The following is a 20,129-nucleotide window of genomic DNA, read 5'->3' on the forward strand; positions in this document are numbered from 1 at the left end:
GGGTAAGGACCAGCATCGCCGTCCACTGGGTAAGTCTATTCGTCCACGTGCGAGTTTGAAATTTGAAATCTCTAAGTTGCGCACGTGGAGTAAGCGGGTCATAGGGTCCAACATGGCTTTGGGCCGGGCTGTTAACAAGCTTCTGGGTCGTCTTGCAAGGAATGGACTGTGTCGGAATGGTTTGCGCTTGGGATGCCTCATGCCGAAACCTAGTTCTTCACGGTCGTCGTTGCCGGAGACGACTTCGGTGGATTCTTCTGGGCTGTGCAATGGCGTTTCGTCGGAGATGGTGGTTCCCAGTGGGGACCTTTTGAGCGGAGACTGTTCTGAGCCGGCCACTGCGTTCGTCTTTCCACTGCCGAGTGCGGATTTGCCGTCGCCGGCGACCGCTGTTCCTCCGGCGTCGTCTGGGTCTTTGAGTGGTGAAAAATCCTCTGGTTTTCCTCCCCTCTCAGGAGCCAATGAGCTGGGGAAGAAGCTTCGATCTCCCTCTTCACCCTTCTTGCTAAGCTGTCCTTTTAAGTATTACTACAGGAGGGCTAGGGAGATCAGGGCAGGGCAGAAAGTGGTATGGAATGATGGGTTGTTAGATGATTCTTTGGTAGCCTCAAAGCATTCCGCAGATCCTATTCCTTTTAAGGAAACGGGTGGAGAGTCTCGTGCGAAAAAGAAGAACCAGACCACAGCTAATCAGGGGCTTTTTAAGAAGGGTTTCCTCAATTTACCCCCGATTGCTTCTGTCCCTCATGTTTTGCCGTGTGAGGTGAAGGACGTTGGGGCGGTTGGTCTCTCCTCTCCTTTGAGTGGATGCATCGTTCCATGTTCCATTGAAGGAAATGGTATTTCTCAATCTCAGAGGTGGCCCATCGAGTCTGATCATAACGGGGAGATTGTAGTTTGGGAGGAGGAGGAAGAAGATTATTGGGATGGCTTGCCTTTGGATTGGGCACTGGAAGGGGCTTTTGGGGAGGAGGCCTTGGCAATTAGGGATTCCATGGAAGAAGAGTTTCAGCGGGAGAAAATGATTGCGCGCCAAAAGACTAAAGGAAAAAGGGAACTTCTTAATTTGCAGAGTTCCATCAACTATGGTGACGCGAACTATCCCTCTAGGCGTAGGATAGCCGGTCGGAGGATTTGTCAGGGTTCGAACATGGGTTCGGAGTTGGTTTCGGTCCCGGATCCCGTTCTTGTCACCGATTCTTCTCATTTTCCTCTCCCAGTTTCTTCTTTGGCTTCCTCAGAGGCTGGTCGGAAGCATTCTGTTTTTGAGGACTTAGGGAGTGGGTCGGAGAATTCTGCCGTGGGTCCACAAGTTTCCATTGAGATGGGCTCGTCGGAAGGGAGGAAGCCAAAGCCGGTGGTGGGTCAAGGAAAACAACTCCAGCCTTTATCTCCTATGGAGTTGTCTATGGCATGCTCTTTGTTTTTCGGGGAAAAAGATGAAAAATCTATGGCTGTACTCTCTGCCCTTGACGAGGAACATACGCGATGGGATATGATTGAAGATTGTGAGCTTTAGGGGCTTAGGGGTTTAGGGGATTAGGGTTGGGTGGTTTCGTGGACTGTTTTGAATGGGGGCTGTTTCTATTTTGGGTTTTGGGGCTCTCGAGGGTTTTGGGTGGTGTTGGGTTATGGGGTTTTTGAGGGTCTTGTTGGGTTTTGCTTTATGGGCTAGCTGGGCTCTTCCTTTGTATACTCCCTGTGTACTAAGGGGCGCCTTACGCTTTTTTTAATGAAATTTCTACTTACTTATCAAAAAAAAAATTCTCAGCAGCTCTTTGTTCCCTTTTTCCCTGCTGAAATTCTCATCAATCTCATATCATAATCTCTTCTAGGCTTCTACTCCTCTTCTCTAAATCCTATTCCCCTGTTCTTCTTTTTTAATAAGTAATCGAAAACCTATCCCTCTTCTCTAAATCATTTTCTCCTCATTATCATCACTTTTCTAGTAAGACAGCCCCTTAATCCCGAAGTTACAAGGCCGTCCCACACCAGTTATTGAAATCAACCTCTCCCTCATCATATGGCCATCATTAAAGTGAAGAAGTGAAGGGGGCTGGATCCATCTGAAAAGAACCCACCCCCAAAATGAACACAATAGTAAGTGAAGGATAGCTTGGACATGTGAAGTTTTTTGAGGTTCTGGAGTTTCTCATATGCCTGTATTATAATTTCCCATTTTTAATTTGTTACTTCACATTTCTTTTATGTTTTATTGTTGGCTATTGGAGTTTCATGTTTTAAGGTTCCTTATATTTTCTTGATTTGTGTCTTTGAGAAAACCCATCTCCATAAAAATAAGGTGCTTAAGTTGAGCCCGGGCAGATTATTATTTATTCCGAAAACTTAAACTAATAGAAAATGGTGAATGGATCGTTTAAGGCTATGTTTGTTAATGTATTTTGGGGAGTGTTTTGTGTTTTTGGTTTAAATATGTTTCGATGTGCCATAAAAGTGTTTTTAGAAGTGTATTTTGGTGGAGTCCATATTTGAGAGAATGTTTTCTAATAGAGTACACTTGCTTGTTTTGAGAAAACTCAAAAGAAAGAAAAAAGAGAGAGAGAAGAGAGTGGCCGTCTGTTCACCTTCAATGGAGGGTGGTCACATGGCCACTCTAATTCTTTTTTCTTTTTATTTTATTTTTTAATTTTTGTTAAATAATAATTTAACTCCTACCCCTACAAAATACAAAAGTTGAACACGTTTTTTGTGAAGATATTCCTATAACAAGGTAAGAATACAGTTTTTAAAAAAGTGTTTTGTTTTTTGAGTTGTTTATTAATGTATTTGTTTTGAGGGGGAAAGTCAAACTTAATACAGAATACAAGAATACAGTTTATTAACAAACAAAACCTTAATCATTATTCTAATATTTTCCTTCACATATAGGCTCAAAACTCTCATTTACATGTAGGCACAAACTCACAATCAATGAGTGAGGCCAACACATGGAATTTTAAACGTGTGGAGATGGTGTTCAAACTTAAGACCACCTACTCTGATCTCATGCTGGCATCCAACTTTCATAATTTGTCAGGGCTCTAGTACCAAGAAAAACTATCACTCGGCTCAAAAACTTAAGTTGATGGAGAATGGAATTTAATCATTTACTACTATTCTAACAAGCCCCATCAAACTAATAGAATTTGAACTTCAATGATTTGTATTGATGTGTAGTAACGTATATATAGAGAAAATAGTTACATGATCTTTTGATCAGTTAAGTAAACCTATCTAATGTTTGAATGACAAACATAAACCTTATCTAGCTTATCTAGAGTTTGAACAAAATTCAAACTCTCTATTTTAAATATACATAATCCTATCTATTAGTTAGGAGTCTACACTAGAGAGGAATCTTCACTTGAACTTGGACGAGATTCTGCGGATGCTGAGGTGGCAGCAGTGATATGGTTTACAGCCCCCCTCAAGCTAATGGGGACGGAACAAACCATAAGCTTGTCACGTAGGAAAGAAAACCGAACAGAATTGAGACCTTTAGTGAAGATGTCGGCAAGCTGATCATGAGTGCTAATATACTTGATGGATATATCACCATTGAGCACTTTTTCACGAATGAAATGGTAGTCGACTTCAATATGCTTAGTCCTAGCATGATAAACATGGTTAGAAGCAAGAGCAAGAGCCCCAATATTATCACACCATAGACGAGGAGTTGAAAACAAAGGAATACCAAGATCCTTAAAGAGCATGCGCAACCAAAATAGATCGGTAGTGGCAAGGGCCATAGCACGATATTCAGCCTCTGTGCTTGATCGTGCAACCACTGTTTGTTTCTTGGCAGTCCAAGAGATTAGAGAGGAGCCCAAAACAATACCAATACCAGTACCAGTCGTAGAACGACGATCATCCGGATTACCTGCCCAGTTAGAGTCACAAAAGGCTTGAAGAATCAAGGGACCTTTGGTGTACCATAAGCCGTGATCAATAGTCCCTTTAAGATAGCGAAGGACTCTTTTAGCTGCTATCCAATGAAGGGTAGACGGAGTATGCATGTGTTGGCATAACTGATTTACAGAAAAAGCAATATCCGGACGTGTTAAGGTACAATATTGCAAGGCACCCACTGTTTGGCGATAGAGAGTAGTGTCAGTTGGAGATAAGGGATCACCATCTGCATTGGACATCTTGGAACCAGCAAGGCAGGGGGAAGAAAAAGGCTTAGCACCCAACATTTTAGACCTGGACAGCAAGTCGGAGATGTATTTAGCTTGCCTCAAATGTAAACCTTGAGAGGACCGAACAGCTTGGATGCCTAAGAAGAAACTCAAGTTGCCGAGATCCTTGAGTTTAAAAACCTGCTGAAGTTTAGTAATAACAGAGGCAATATGGGAGGAAGATGTTCCAGTGAACAGGATATCATCCACATATATTAAGAAGTAAAGGTGTACACTTCCCTCATGAAACACAAATAATGAACTGTCAACAGTAGAAGAAACAAACCCAAACTCCAGCAATGTCTGAGATAATCGTGTAAACCAAGCACGAGGTGCTTGTTTAAGGCCATATAAGGACTTGTGCAATCTGCAAACATGAGAGGGAAACTGAGAGTCAACAAACCCTCTAGGTTGCTCCATATAAACCTCTTCCAGCAAATGTCCATGGAGAAAAGCATTAGACACGTCCAATTGGCGAATAATCCAATTAAACTGAACTGCAAGGGCCAAAATAACCCGGATAGTAGAAGTTTTAACCACTGGACTAAAAGTTTCTGTAAAATCCACCCCACTTTCTTGATCAAAACCCTTCGCGACCAACCTCGCCTTATATCGATCAATAGAACCATCTTGTTTCTGCTTGATCTTGTAAACCCATTTATTCCGTATGATATTATGCTGAGAAGGACGAGGACATAAAGACCACGTTTCATTAGCAAGTAGAGCATCAAACTCATCACCCATGGCAACACGCCATTCAGGAGACTTCTCAGCTTGGGAGTAGCATGTAGGCTCAATCGGAATAGAGACACTGGTAAGAGCACAGACAGGATGCTTGGTAGAGAAGAAGGAAGTGTAATCAGGAAAGGACCGAGACCTCAATGTACCGGTTTTTGATCGTGTGACCATTGAATGAGAAGGAATAAGAGCTGAGGAAGCCTCGGACAGGGAAGAAATAAGGGGATCACTGGATTCGATAGATGGTGAAGTATCAACTTGAGGAGAGGACAAAGGAGCATTCGGTAGAGGTGAGTGTGGATCCTGCACTGCAGGAGGAACAACACTTGGAACAGGAGTAATCTGCATTGAAGAAGGTGAGTGAAAGCTAGGAAAAGAAGGAAAAGAAGCAGTAGAGACCGAAGCAATAGGAGCAGAATCAGATAAACCACCCTCTGTGGCTGGAAACCGAGATTCATCAAAAACAACATGCCTTGACACATACACCTTATGAGACACAGGATCTAGACAGCGATACCCACGTTGATTAGAGCTATATCCAAGAAAGATGCAATGTTTACTCCTGAACATTAATTTATGAGTGGAGTAAGGACGTAAAAGAGGAAAACAAGAACACCCAAAGGAACGAAACAAGGAATAATCAGGACCTTTCTTAAAGAGTTTAAAAAATGGAGAAACATCTCCAAGAACAGAAGAAGGAAGCCGATTGATGATAAAAACAGATGTGACAAACGCATCAACCGAAAAAAATGGAAGAAATATGTGATTGAGCAAGCAAAGAAAGACCCATTTCCATGATATGGCGATGCTTACGCTCGGCCACACCATTTTGTTGTGGTGTATGTGGACAAGAAACACGGTGGAGTATGCCATGAGTAACCAGAAAATTTTTAAATTGTTTAGACATGTATTCACCACCACCATCACATTGAAATTGTTTGATGGAAGAAGAGAACTGATTTTCCACAATAGACTTAAATTAGACAAAAACTTGAAACACATCTGATTTATTATGAATGGGATATAACCAGGTAAATCTGGAAAAATCATCAATAAAAAGAACATAGTAAGAACAGCCACCTAAGGACTTCGTAGAGCATGACCAAACATCCGAATGGATGAGATCTAAAGGACATAAAGAGACACGGGGAGAAGGATGAAATGGAAGCTGCTTGCTTTTGCCAAGTTGACAAGGTTCACAGACACCATCCAAATGCTTAACCCCACTGACCGGAAGGGAAAATTGCTGCAACAAATGAGAAACAACTGGCTGAGAGGCATGACCAAGCCGAGAATGCCACACAGCTGCAGAAGTCTTGACACCTAAGAAAGCAATCAAGGCATGCTGCTTATTGACCGAAAAAGACTGCAAATGAAGAGGATAGAGACCACCTTCACTCCGGCCTTCCAGAAGAGTGAGACCCGTTTGGTTGTCCTTAACAAAGTAATGAGAACCATTGAGAAGAAAGAAACAATCATTATCTCGACAAAAATGATTAATGGAGAGAAGATTAGCATAAGCTTTAGGACAATGTAAAACTTGAGAAAGATGAAAGGAAGATTTAGGAGTATGAAAACTCATAGAACCAGTGTTTTGAATGCTCAAACCTGTGCCATTCCCCACAGCTACATCATCAGAACCCGAGTATGGCTGTTGTAAGGAGAGATTCTCAAGGTTGGCAGTGATGTGTTGATTCGCAGCACTGTCAGCATACCATGGACTATTATCAACAGTTTGGTTGGAGGTAGCCACCATTGCAGACAGTTGAGCAGGAGGATGACGACCTTGGAAGGCATGATCCATCCGATGAAAGCAATCCAACGCTTGGTGACTCAACTTCCCACATATTTGACATGGGGGTCTGGCAGGGGAAGAAGATGGAGGCTGAAACTTTGATGAAGAAGATGTAGTCTTAGGACCATTCCAGCGTTTTCTAGAGGTTTTAGGCTTACGGTTGTAATTGTTGGCAGTAGGCTTGGAGGAGAACATGGCAAACTAGTGAGTGTCTGCAGTATTGGAAGCGGTTTGGCTATCCAATAGAAGCTCATAAGAGAGCAATTCATCTTGAAACTCACTAAAAGTGAGATTTGTAGCGGGAAGCCACGGATAGTGATGTAACCACAGGATTGAAGGACGGGTGAAGACCACCAACCACGTAACCAATAAGAGCATCTTCAGTAACCGGTTGACCCACAGCTGTAAGTTGAGCAGAAAACTGCTTGGCAGCTTCAATATATTCAGAACAACCTTTAGAGCCTTGATGAAGACTCTGAAGCTGGCGCTGAAGATGAGATACCCGGGTCTTGGAATGAGAAGCAAACCGGCTGGAGAGGGAATCCCAGACTTGTCGAGCGCTGGTGACACCAAAGGTGGTTGACATCACTTTCTCCGTGAGAGTGGCATTAAGCCAAGAAAGAACAAACTGATCTTTCTTAGTCCAAAGCAGAAAAGTTGGAGACAGGGTAGCAGTAGCTTTCCCTTGATCATCCAGGACGTACTTGGGAGGGCACGGTTCAGAACCATCCACGAAACCCATCAAGTCGTTGATCTTCAAAATTGGAATCACTTGGTTAGACCACGTGATGTAGTTGGGTCCTTCCAATTTGAAGGTCATAAGCTGGCCAATATTAGGCGGAACAAATTGGACAGCAGAGTTGGAAGCCATTGATAGAGAGAAAAGAAGAAAGAAAAAGTAGCGGAAATGTAGAAGAGATCGAAAAATTCTGCGTGAGCAATTTAGAGCTCTGATACCATAATAAAATTTGAACTTCAATGATTTGTATTGATGTGTAGTAACGTATATATAGAGAAAATAGTTGCATGATCTTTTGATCAGTTAAGTAAACCTATCTAATGTTTGAATTACAAACATAAACCTTATCTAGCTTATCTAGAGTTTGAACAGAATTCAAACTCTCTATTTTAAATATACATAATCCTATCTATTAGTTAGGAGTCTACACTAGAGAGAAGTCTTCACTTGAACTTGGACGAGATTCTGCGGATGCTGAGCTGGCAGCAGTGATATGGTTTACACAAACTACTAATTTTCAAATCTGTTTTGGCTGAGGCACTTAATGCATAGAGATATTAAGTGTGGTCCTTATAGCCTTGATGAGGTCGTAATCTCTATATCTTTTTCTGTTATTACGATCTCTATGATTTTTGGAGCTCACTGAACCATATTTATGTTTTGAGTTCTAAATAATGAATTTTATGTTGTTTGATTCTCATGCATCCCGGAAATGCCGTGACAGATCTGTTAGTCTAAAACAATGAACCTAGACGAAGCCCCAAGTTACCTTCAGGACGTCTTAGAAGAATTGAATGGGGGGAAAATCATTTTAAAACTTATAATTGATCGCAGTCTTATAGTCATAATGCTCGCTTGCATTTTCGTTAAATTCTGGATAATAGATGTTTCCTGCAATTGCTATTTATTAATATGTATGCAAACTCTTTGTAGACATCAAAATGCACGTTCAAAGTAGCGTTCAAAGTAGTGAACATTGCTGGTACCAGAGTCATTGACTTTGGATCGATTCATAAGCATGTTATGAGAATTTAAAAACATACTGCAGGTTCGGATTTTTGCTCTGATGGATGAACCAGTCTTAGATGCCATTTGTGAGAGACTCAGACAAAAGATATACATTAAAGGAAGCAAAATTTTGTATCAAGGTGGTCTGATTGACAAGATGGTTTTCATTGTACGTGGAAAAACAGAGAGCATGGGAGAAGATGGGAATGTGGTTACCTTATCTGAAGGCGATGTTTGTGGTGAGGAACTTCTCTCATGGTGTCTTGAGCATTCTTCAGTAAATAAAGGTACGAGTTTAATCAAAAACTAGCTGTTTAGAATTTTCAAGGGCCTAGTGGACTTGGCCAGAATTATGGCTTCTCTGTAAGATGTCTGCATTTGAAGACAACGGCATATTTTATCAACGTGGTTTCCATTGCAGATGAGAGAAAAAGAAGGATTCCTGGACAGAGATTGCTTAGCAGCAGGACTGTAAGTTGCTTAACAAATGTAGAAGCATTTTCACTCCGAGCTGCAGACCTTGAAGAAGTCACCAGTCTTTATTCAAGATTCTTGCGGAATACACGTGTTCAAGGAGCCATAAGGTTATTTCTATGTCAACCTGTATCTGAGTCTCATAAGAACAAGTTAATTGTTCTCATTTATCTTTTCTTCCTTCCCTGCCAAGTAAAATCTTTAATGCGAAAAAATCCCTTCCAGAATATTATTTTTCCTGCCCATATAAGCTACATAGCTAAAAACATAAGGCCCATTTTTCTTCATAAATACTAAATAAAACACAAGAAACTTGGTGGGGAAGGCAATCTTGAAAATTTGCAAAGCCAACATGGGGTTCTAGTAGATCACATAATAGATCCTACATATTGGAGGAGTACTTTTGATGCGAAAACTTTTTGGTGCGGTTAGATTAGGAAATATATACATACATATAGCAAACATCCTAAAGACAATCACTTAGAACTTCGATTAATCAAAACCTTAAGTAAGTTTGCACTTGTAAGACTCCATTAAACTTCGGATGGCCTCTGTAAGAGTGAGGGCTTCTCCTGTCACCTACTTCTTTTTATCAAATATCTAGAGAGATGGAGTAGGATTACATGGTATCCGAGCATTGCATTGGGATAACCGTGTATAGCAAATAAATTCTTCTTTCTTTTTCTTCTCTTATGTTTTTATTTTAATTATTATTATTATTTTGTTTTTTGTTCTGCATTTGAAGGTTTACATACCACTCCTCAATGTCCTCATACTTGTAGGAAATTGCATACTATACGTATCACACACATTCATATATTCACTCTAACAAGCTTTTCACCAAATTTTTGGATTAATTTGGGCTTTTTTATGAGGCTTTTGAGAAGAAATCCAGTTGCTTTCCAAATTAGCTGTAGCTTCTCATATATTAAAAGAGTTAAAGCCCTCCTAAAACCGAGCTAAAATAACTCAGACATTGTTCTTCGGAAAGGGCATGTTAGTTTCTTGTCAAACACCCCACATAATAACGTGAAATTTGCTTCATTGTAGGTATGAATCACCCTACTGGAGATCCCGTGCCGCAATCCTCATTCAAGTGGCCTGGAGGTACCGGAGGAAACATCTAAATCGCGCAAATACCTCACAATCTAGTCATTCGTCAAGTACATCGCATCGAGGCACTTCTTCGATGGTCCCCTTCCATATAGATCATGGCCATCATATGAAGCTCTAAGATTCGATTTCACCAATGGAGCCTTGAATCATGACCTTGAATCATGACACACACAATTTTACTTAATAGTGTATCCAAATATTGTATGATGACATTCACAGTTTCTCTTGTGTATATCTCCATGTAGATCATGACCAATTATAACCATCATATAGCTCAAAAAACCAATTTTACTGATGGTGCCTTGTAACAAACACCTTGTGTATGAAGCAATGTGGCAAACTAGGTATGTCCAACCTTCCAAACCCTAAAAACCCGAGCTGTGTGTATGTGAGCCTCCTGGGCATTTAGGCTTTCATGAATATAGTGCTTAGGGGAAGCCTCGAGTTCGGTTTAGTTTGTACCCAACCTATAGGGCTAGCCTTATTTTTAAAACCTAGTAATTTATTTCCAAAACTATACATGCTAGCCAAGGAATACAAAACAAACACAAGTGAGTAAACTATTTTCCACATATTTCAATTAGAAATCATTTTGATGACCATTTCTACCAAGACTTTTTTACGCTAAAAGTTTCCATAGTCCAATTATAATGTAGTTTGGTTTAATGAAAAAATAATAGATTTTGAAGAAAAGTATACATGGCCTCCTCTAACTACCATTTAATTTTAGGGGTGTGCACGGGGTGGGGCGGTTTTCCTCCATTTTTGGCCCCGCCCCGCACACATGCGGGTTGGGTATAGAGGACCCGCAAGCCTCAACGAATTTAGGGTATCCGTGCGGGGCGGATCTGTACGGGGCGGGGGCTCGCGGGCCGGGTTGGGTTAAATAGGGGCAATTACGAAAAAATTTTATTGAATTTTAAAACTATTAAAGTAAAGAAATATTGGCTTTTGCTGTTATAAAAAAAATAAATTTATTCTTTTTGTATATAGAAACCTGATTAAAGTGTAAACTACACTAAAAGTTTAAAAGCCCATTTCAATAATTAAACATTTTTTTTTAATAAACCAGCAGTTCAGCACTCACTACTTAGCAGTGTAAATGTAAGTAAACAGAATTTTTTTTTTTTTAAGTAAATATAAATCAACATTCAAAGTTAATAATATAATCTACAAATCAATAATTCTAACAAAATCTTCAGCATCCAGTTAATGAAATCAACATATTACAATTTCAGCATCCACTTAATGAAACAAACATATTACAATTTCAGCATCCACCTAATGAAATGATTGAAAACATCAGATTACAAATTTACAATTTCAGCATCCACTTAATGAAATCAACAGATTAAAATTTCAGCATCCACCTAATGAAATAAAAAAAACTGAATCCTAATATATATACATCACTAGATTCACTACAAGAAATATTAATAATTCTAACATTAAATCTTCAGCATCTATCAAACTAAATCCTAATTAAAACATACACAAACATAAACATAACAAAGCAAAAGCAACCCACCTCCCACCCAAACAAGCAACAGCCAAGCTAAGTAGGCAGTAGAAAAGACAAACAAATCCATCAGGCAGCAACTACCCAGGCAGTAGTAGCAGCACACATAAAACCTTAAGTTACAGATCCAGCAGTAAAATTATAAAACACAAACAAACCAAGCTAATAGGCTAGTAGCACACATTAACACATAAAACTTAAGTTACATTAAAAATAAAGTAAAAGATAATAGCAGAATAAAAAAGGCAACTTCAATCTTCAATCTTCAATCTTCACGCCACTGATCCTTCTCAAGCGACATATTGATTTTCTTCGAAGTTATTTCTACAAAGAATGAAAAAAAAAAAAAAAAAAAAAAAAATTACATTCTCAATTGTAACCAAAAAAAAAAAAGTTTCAATTTGTAAATACTAAATATCAAAATAAATTAAGAAGTGAATACTGAATAACAGAAATCTTACCTGAATCGAGCTTATAACTTTCAGGATCTTTAACTATCTCTGTGTCACAACCATTGACATTGCTCAAGGGTTTTGATCTTAACCAATTTTGTGCACATACCAATGCTTCAACTGTTTTGGGGGCCAATGAACTTCGAAAATGATCCAACACACGCCCTCCAGTGCTAAACACAGACTCTGAAGCAACTGTAGTAATGGGAATGGCCAACACAATACGTGCTATTTTAGCAAGTACTAGGAATTTGGATGAGTTCACCTTCCACCAATTTAAAATATCAAAATTTACATTTGATTTTTCAACATCTTCTATCAAATACCGAACTTATGAAACTTGTTTATGAAGTTAAGTGAAAGGTTATCAGTTTCTTCTATCATTGAGGAACTTTGAGGGCATGCATATACACTACCATGTTCAACTTGAGATGAAGTCTCTCCAACATCAAAGTGATCATATAATTTTTGAAGGTAGTGCTTCAATTTTTTCACCATATTAGTACATTGCTCCTCATTAAGAACATACTTGAACCAAAATTCCAATGACCCCAATTTGGTTCGTGGATCAAGTATGACAGCAACAAATATAAACACATTAACCTTATATAAATCTCCCCAATACTTATTATATTTCATCATCATTCTCTTCGCCATAGAACTCAATACATAATCACTACTATCACAATACGATTGTATATGCATTTGAATGCTACAAATTTCTTGCCAATACATATTAGAAGTCACATACAAATACCCTGAAAGTCGCAATGTGGCATCATAAAAAAGTTTGAGAAACTTGAGAAAAGTCTTAATACGATCCCAGTCATCATAATTAAGGGGTCCCAAACCTTTTTTAGCATTATTTTCCTCAGTCAACGAAAGAACATAATTCCCATCATACTCCTCCAAAATATCAAAAGGACTCTGACATTTTTCAGCACCTAACATCTTAAAGGTGGAGTTCCATCTCGTTGGAACATCAAGACACAATAAATCCTTGAAAGCAATTTTTTCCCTTTCCATACAATATTTGAAGTTCTCAAATCTTTGGGGAAAAGACTTCACATATTTCACTGCACTTCTAACCTTCACAATGGACTCATCAACCTCTTTCAAACAATCAGACACAATAAGATTTAAAATATGCGCACAACACCTCACATGCATAAATTGATTCTCCAATATGGCACCAGTCCTATGAGCCGTTCTCTTCCTCAAGTATTCCAAAGCGATATCATTAGAAGAAACATTGTCAACTGTGATAGTGAAAATGCTACTAATACCCCACTCAAGCATACACGACCTAATCTTTTGCTCAATGGTCTCACCTTTGTGGTTATGAAGTAAACAAAAGTTCAAAATTCTTTTGTGCAAGTTCCAATTACTATCAATAAAATGAGCAGTGATGCAAATGTAATTTAGGTTCTGTACCGAAGTCCAAGTATCAGTGGTAAGACAATCCCGAATATCGGATGTCAAGAACATTGCCCTCAATTTTTCCTTCTCAGACATATAAAGCCTAACACAATCTCTCATCATAGTATAACGGGAAGGAATTGAATACCTAGGTTCCACTATCTTCATGAAGTTCTGAAACCCTTCACCTTCCACAAATCTAAATGGTAACTCATCCACAATAATCATCTGTGAAATTGATTCTCTTATTTTTGTAGCAGTATACTTGGTAAAAACAAGATTGCCACATGTCCCTTCGCCCACTACCCCCTGTCCTTCCTTCTTAGCCTCAAAACTCAACTTTGTTTGTGACTTATCAAGCCTACCAGGATATTTTTTGTAACCTTTCCTGATATGTTGTAGCATGGATGAGGTACCGTGGCTTCTAGGGTGATAACTAAACAATGTCTTAATTACATTGTGATTTAGGATCCTTGGGATCACTCTCCTCTAACCTAGTAAAATGTTCTCAAACATTTGATGTTTGCTCAGATTTCTTAGGTTTATGTGGGAGAACTGAACTAGGATTTTGAGAGCCAATAGTTCCTGTAGATCCAACCTCAACCCCAACACAGTCAACATTATCATTCAACATGGGAGGCATGGTACTGTCCAAAAGACTAGGTGCAGATGACGCAGAACTAGAACCAATAGTATTATGACAACCAGTTGAATTATCATCCATGACTTGAGTCTACAACTCTACATTAAGTGGAAAAAAAAAAAAACATAATCAACAACAAGCTAAACATAATTAAGCTGAACCTTTATAATCTTATTTAAGAGATTAAAAACAGCAAGCTAAACATAATTATTGATTAAGCTGAACTTTAAATCATATCAAACAAAGTTATGAACTTGAACTTGTAAAAAACACGATTTAGACCAACAAAGGCAGCAATATAAAAACTAACAGCAAGTTAAACATAATTATTAATTAAGTTGAACTTTAAATCAAATTACTTATTAAAAAAAAAAAAAAAAAAAAAGATCTACCTTTATGTCCATTTTTCTACAACAGGTCAAGTAGATGAACTGCAAGATGATGTTTAAGCTATTGAAATTTTACCCACAAGCAAAAGAAAAATCTCTGGATGATATTGAATTAGTTGGCAAGCATTATTTATTTCGGCACTAAATACAGCATATATGAATCAATATGATATATGTCAATATCTTTTGAATAACAGTAACAAAGAAACAAATATTGACTCTTAAGAGTAACAGTAACAAATTTTTACAAGTTTACAACAGGGTTTTTTGGAGTAACAATAACAAATCTTAGAACTTAGAAGTTAGAAGGTACCTTGCGGTCGCCGGTCGGAGACTTGGAGCCCTTGGCCATGCAGTTGCAGGCTACAATAAATTCAAACATGAAATAAAGTTAATAAACTGAAATATAAAAGCAAAGACAAATAAATATCGGCGTCAGAGAAAAGACTACCAAGAAACGAAGATTGGCGTAGAGAAAAGAGTTGAGTCCAAAGAGGCAGAGAGCTCTCCAAAAGGACCAAAACCCTAACGAAATTGAGTGTAGGGATTAGGGGTAGACTGGTAGGGGTAGTGGCAGCAGCGGCGCAATGTGAGACTGGGAGGGGTTGAGGGCACTGATGGCGTGGAAGGGCCGAATTTGTCGAAGGGGGCCGTGGTGAACTCTCTGGAGTCTGGACCATTCACTGAAGAAGAGAAAAAAATGAGGGGACGGTTAAGTTCACTTTAGGGTTATTTCAATTTTACGTTTTTTTTTTTTAATTCATACGGTGCGGGGCGGGGCAGGTCCCTGGGATTTTCCCAAATCCGAACCGGCAAACCGCACCGCACCGTGCGGTTTGCTGAACAAAAAACCGGGATCCGTTTAGCACATGCGCGGGTAGAGGCTGTTTAGGTGCGGTGCAGTGCGGATTTGCGGTTTGGGTCGAGTTTTCGCGGGTCCTGCACAGCCCTATTTAATTTGAAATGTTTCTCTAAACTTTCAATTACAACAATGTTCCTCCTGAGCTATCATTGAGTTGCAATGGACCCCGTGTAAAATAAAAAATAAATTAAAATTTTTTTTTAAAAAAAAAAAAAAGGGAAAAGATTCCAAAAAAAAAAATCAGAAAAATAATAATTTCTTTCCATTTTTTTTTTTTTTTATCTAGGGTATTTTGTTATTTTTTTGTACCGAGAAGGTACATTGCAATTATAATGTAACTCCTTTTGGAGGGGGCATTGCTCAGTTGAAAGTTTAAGAAGAACATTACAAATTGCGGAATTAAAAAGGGACTATGTATTTTTTTTTTTTTAGCTTTTGAACGTAGAGTATAATTAAGGCCACCATGGTGGGTTCTTTCGTTTAAAAAAAAAAAAAAAAAGGGTGATAGAAATAATGTGTAGTTTATGTAGTAGATAACATAAATCACCATCAAATTTTAATAATTGCTATAAATTGAGACATGGTGGAAAAAGCCTACAATCTTATATATTGACGCCAATGGCAACATCAGAAATTTTCATAGCTTAGTTTTGTTTGTTAAAAACAAATAGTGAATGTGGAATGTAAAAATGTAAAGAGTCTTTAGTAAAAATATATGGGTAAGTAAAGCAAACGCTATTGAATTTTTGTAATTTCCATATATTGAGATATGATTAAACCCTGGCTTTAGTGGCTTAGTTTGGTTCAATGGGAAATCTTTTGAATAATCAATGGAAAATGAAATTTGAGTCCAAACACATAAAGAGCAATTTTCAACAATATTTGGCTATGTTAGAAAGTAATTTCACAATTTCACTGAGATAAGTAATATTTTTTTTTTCTTTTTAGCAATACTATTTAGTAAACTGTTATACAACTGACATGACGTAGCAGTGAAAATCAACTATTTTTTTGTTTACAAGTACTAATTTAATGGCTTATTTTTACTACCATATCATCAAGTTGTACGTTATTTTTTTTTTTCTGCCCAGAAAAAGTAAAGCAAGTTATCAATAAACTTTTAGTTGTATAAAGAGTGCATTCGCAGGTCATTTTATGATACAAAACTAACAAAAGAATTGACGATATCGATTAAGAGACTGTATACTTTAACTATCTTTATTCTCAAATCAAATGGTTTTATAGAACATTTTTTTTTAGACAAAACCACACCAAGTAACTCTTGACTCTTTTTATGACATTTTTTTCCCCCTAATTTTATTTAATTAAGGAGAATAGCTCTAATCTTTTGTGGGCACCGTACCCCAATAAATAAATAAATAAATAAAGTAGGTATCATAGAATGGCCATTTTCTTATTTAGTGCAAGTATGTTAGAAAAATTCACTCAAAAAAAAAAAAAAATTATATATATATATATATATATATATGTTAGAAAAATGGTATGTAATCTGATTAAGATGGTTGGGTTTTTTTTTTTTTTTTTTTAATTCAAAATGGGATGGGAAAGGGGAAATTACAGCATAAAGATCTAGAGAAAACAAAAAGGGTGAAAACCCTAACAAAAGCCCGTAAACAACTTGAGATCAGCGCAACAAGCAAAGGGCAGCAAACAAGAGGGAATGAGTCAAATAAATGACTCGGCCCATCAAGAGAATATGAGCGGCCACAAAGGGTTGCAATAAGAGACAATGCAAATGGCTCGAGAAGCCAAAAGGGACACAATCTGTAAAGGGTCCATCAACATTTTTTTTAGCCCTCGCAAGGAGCACAGCAACATATTTTCACCGAAGGAGGCTAGAACGGAGCCAAAAGTAAAAGTCTCCACCTTAAAATAAAACAACACAAGAGCAAGGAAACTAAAGCTAAAGTCCGATCCACACAAGACAACAACAGAAATACAAAGAAAAATACAGAAAAACAACAAAAAGGCCTAAAAATCAACAACATTGGTGGAGGGAGGGAGGCAGTGGATGGCGGATGGAGGCCACTGACCAGCGCGTGTACGTCAGGCGGTGGAGCAGCGGTTGGCGATGAGGAGCTGGGAGTTCAAAGAAGACGGTGAACATCCGTGCTAAAGGTCGAGACTGACAAAGGAAAGTTTATCAAGCTTTGAAAAAGATCCAATATGAGAACCAAGCTAGTATCGACGAGCAACACAGTGGAGAAGGTGAGTGGCGAGGTGGAGAAGGCAGCTGACACAGTGGAGGAGGCAAGACACTGCGATTGAAGGTGGAGGAGCAACCAAAAGGGAATCAAAATTAAAATTAATATTAAAAAAAATAATAAAAATAAAAATAAAAAAGAAAAGAAAAAGAAGTGCATGAGTTAGAAAAATGGTATGTAATCTGATAATTATAAGATCTTATAATTATATAGTAATAATAATAAGATTTTTTTTTTAAAAAAAAAAAAGATTAAATACAAGAATTTATATGCATAGTATACAAAACGAGTCATTATGCATGTATATAGTAATATTATTATGCATAGTGTACAAAACCCTAATTATATTTGCTTTTCTTTTTATTATTTTAGAAAGAAAAAAAAATAGTTGGCCACGTGGCATATTGACACGTGGCGCACATAAAGCCGTGTGCCTAAATTACACGTGGCCATTTGGCCACGCACATTGGAACAAGTGGCCACATGGCCGCGTATAAATAATCCACGTAGCCATGTGGGCACGTGTCCAAACGGCCACATGTATTAATCCACGTGGCCACACGGCCACGTGCATAAATCTATGTGGCTGTTCAGACACGTGTATTTATGTGGCCGGGTGGATTATTTACACGCGGCCATGTGGCCACGTCTAATAAATACACGTGTCCGAACGTCTTCCAGATGCATGCCGCCACGTTCTCAGTAAGACACGTGACTATAGTAACCGCTGTGTACTATAGCCACATGGCGAATAACAATTTTTTTTTAGTGAAAAGATGGTATATGATTACACATCTCGTTAAATCTTTAACTCTTTCATAACTGATCTATATCCCCTCTTGGTCCACGTGGCAACTTCACATTTCTTTCCTTTAGAGTTGTTATTAATATATATAGAGAGAGAGAAGCACAAAGCACAAAACACAAAGAAAACAAGAGATTTGAGGTAATTTGCTTTAGAGTTATTGTGATAATACAATGATAATGGCTATTTATAGGCCGTAAAATATAAGGAGTACTGTAAATCAGGTAATGGATATGATTTTATGACAAGATCAGATATATTCTGCTGCATTCATCTAATAAAGAAAGCCTATGATCACTGAGAATATTGTAACGTACATAACTATATATACATTAGCTTTCTCATTATCACTTTCATAGTTATAGCAAATGTTTTCCTATTACCATCACATTTATCATAATAGTTAATCATTTGATATATTTATCACTATCACCATGATAACCATTATCACTGCTACTGCACGCTAGCAGTATTACTGAAACAGCTACCTACCACGATGAATATATAATATCATGCAATTGACGTTGTGCGTGGTTATGGCTCTTGTTGCAGTTAGGACTGTACAGACAGATCCCGCCTTCAGTGGACCGGCGGACAGATAGTTAAATCCGCTCTCCGCTAGGGGTGCGGATAAGGCAGCAGATTGAGGCTGAATACCGCCCGTGTAGGGCGGTATTCAGTATATATACCAACCGATACAACCAATGCCATTATCATCCATCATTAATGTTGCTTTATTGCATCGGGCGTATGTAGAGTGGGGTTAATTTCAACAAATCGCTAAAAGAAGCTACATCTCACAACAAAGCCCTAGCTGGGTCATATATATTTCAGTTTTCTTCTTCTTCACTTCGGCAAGAACAATTTGGCCACAAATTCAGCAGCTGGAAGGATTTTTATTTTTATTTTTTTATGGTTTTTTGTTCCAAATTCTAAATAAATTCAGTTTGCTGTACCTCTGGAATGCTCTTAGATTGCTTGAAATGAATTTACGTAGTCCTTTTTTATGAATTTGTTGTTTACATTAATTATATTATGAATTTGCCTTTTCAAGTTGTTTTCAATTTTTCAATGCTGAAAAATCAGAACTCTGAAAGCTTACACTGTTGAACATAAATTCATCAGAATAGGCAGCGAAAAATAATTTTTACATGATTTGAAGCAAATTAAATTAAAACCCTAGAAACATAAGAGAAAGGATTTTTCATTTTTCTAACCTATGTACATAGGCTCTTTATTGATAGAATATACATAGGCTCTTTATTTATAGGCTAGGCTAGACTTGAGATCTCAATTAGAATATATATATATATATATATATATATATATATATATATATATATATATATATATATATATATATTTCCCTTAATTATTCTTCCCATCAAGAAAAGAATTAATTAGATTTCCATTAGAATTTCATTAATAATTTTCTTATTTAAAATAAATTACCAAACGCCTTCAATTTGTGTGTAATTAAGCCACACTAAATCTCACATGTGGCACACTTTAATTGATTAGAGAATTTGATTTTACATACACCTCACATCTCCACCAGACTTACATTGGTTTTATGGGAAGTAAAACAGTAATAAATAATTCAAAGCTGAATTGAACCAATTGATCTCAGTTCTCACACCAAGCCCTTTGATCAATTGCATCCGCAAGACAAGAGAGAAATAAGCTCAAAGCATCCTGCTCGGGTCCAGCGGCAATCATTCCGATGCTTAACTCAGTATTTCTTTTGAGAAGGAGAGTAAGTTGAAG

At 37.8% G+C, this 20,129-nt stretch overlaps 2 protein-coding genes across 4 annotated transcripts in view; one reads left to right on the forward strand and one right to left on the reverse strand.

Moving 5' to 3' along the window:
- LOC133867387 (probable cyclic nucleotide-gated ion channel 20, chloroplastic) overlaps positions 1 to 10,344 on the forward strand; it is a 66,729-nt gene extending 56,385 nt beyond the window's left edge. For all 3 annotated transcript variants that reach the window (XM_062304126.1, XM_062304129.1, XM_062304128.1), the window contains 3 exons: positions 8,499 to 8,745; positions 8,880 to 9,042; positions 9,983 to 10,344. In XM_062304126.1, the coding sequence (XP_062160110.1) occupies positions 8,499 to 8,745; positions 8,880 to 9,042; positions 9,983 to 10,166 (594 nt within the window). In that variant the 3' untranslated portion in view covers positions 10,167 to 10,344. The remainder of the gene's footprint in view (positions 1 to 8,498; positions 8,746 to 8,879; positions 9,043 to 9,982) is intronic.
- A 1,292-nt stretch (positions 10,345 to 11,636) lies between these two features.
- LOC133866288 (zinc finger BED domain-containing protein RICESLEEPER 2-like) lies at positions 11,637 to 13,843 on the reverse strand. Its single transcript, XM_062302816.1, has 3 exons — positions 12,431 to 13,843; positions 12,029 to 12,284; positions 11,637 to 11,680 (listed from the first exon to the last, which is right to left on the reverse strand). The coding sequence occupies exons 1-3, from the start codon at positions 13,841 to 13,843 to the stop codon at positions 11,637 to 11,639; spliced, it is 1,713 nt and encodes a 570-aa protein (XP_062158800.1).
- Positions 13,844 to 20,129: the final 6,286 nt, after the last annotated feature.

This window comes from Alnus glutinosa, chromosome 4 (assembly GCF_958979055.1).
Source record: "Alnus glutinosa chromosome 4, dhAlnGlut1.1, whole genome shotgun sequence".
NCBI lineage: Eukaryota > Viridiplantae > Streptophyta > Magnoliopsida > Fagales > Betulaceae > Alnus > Alnus glutinosa.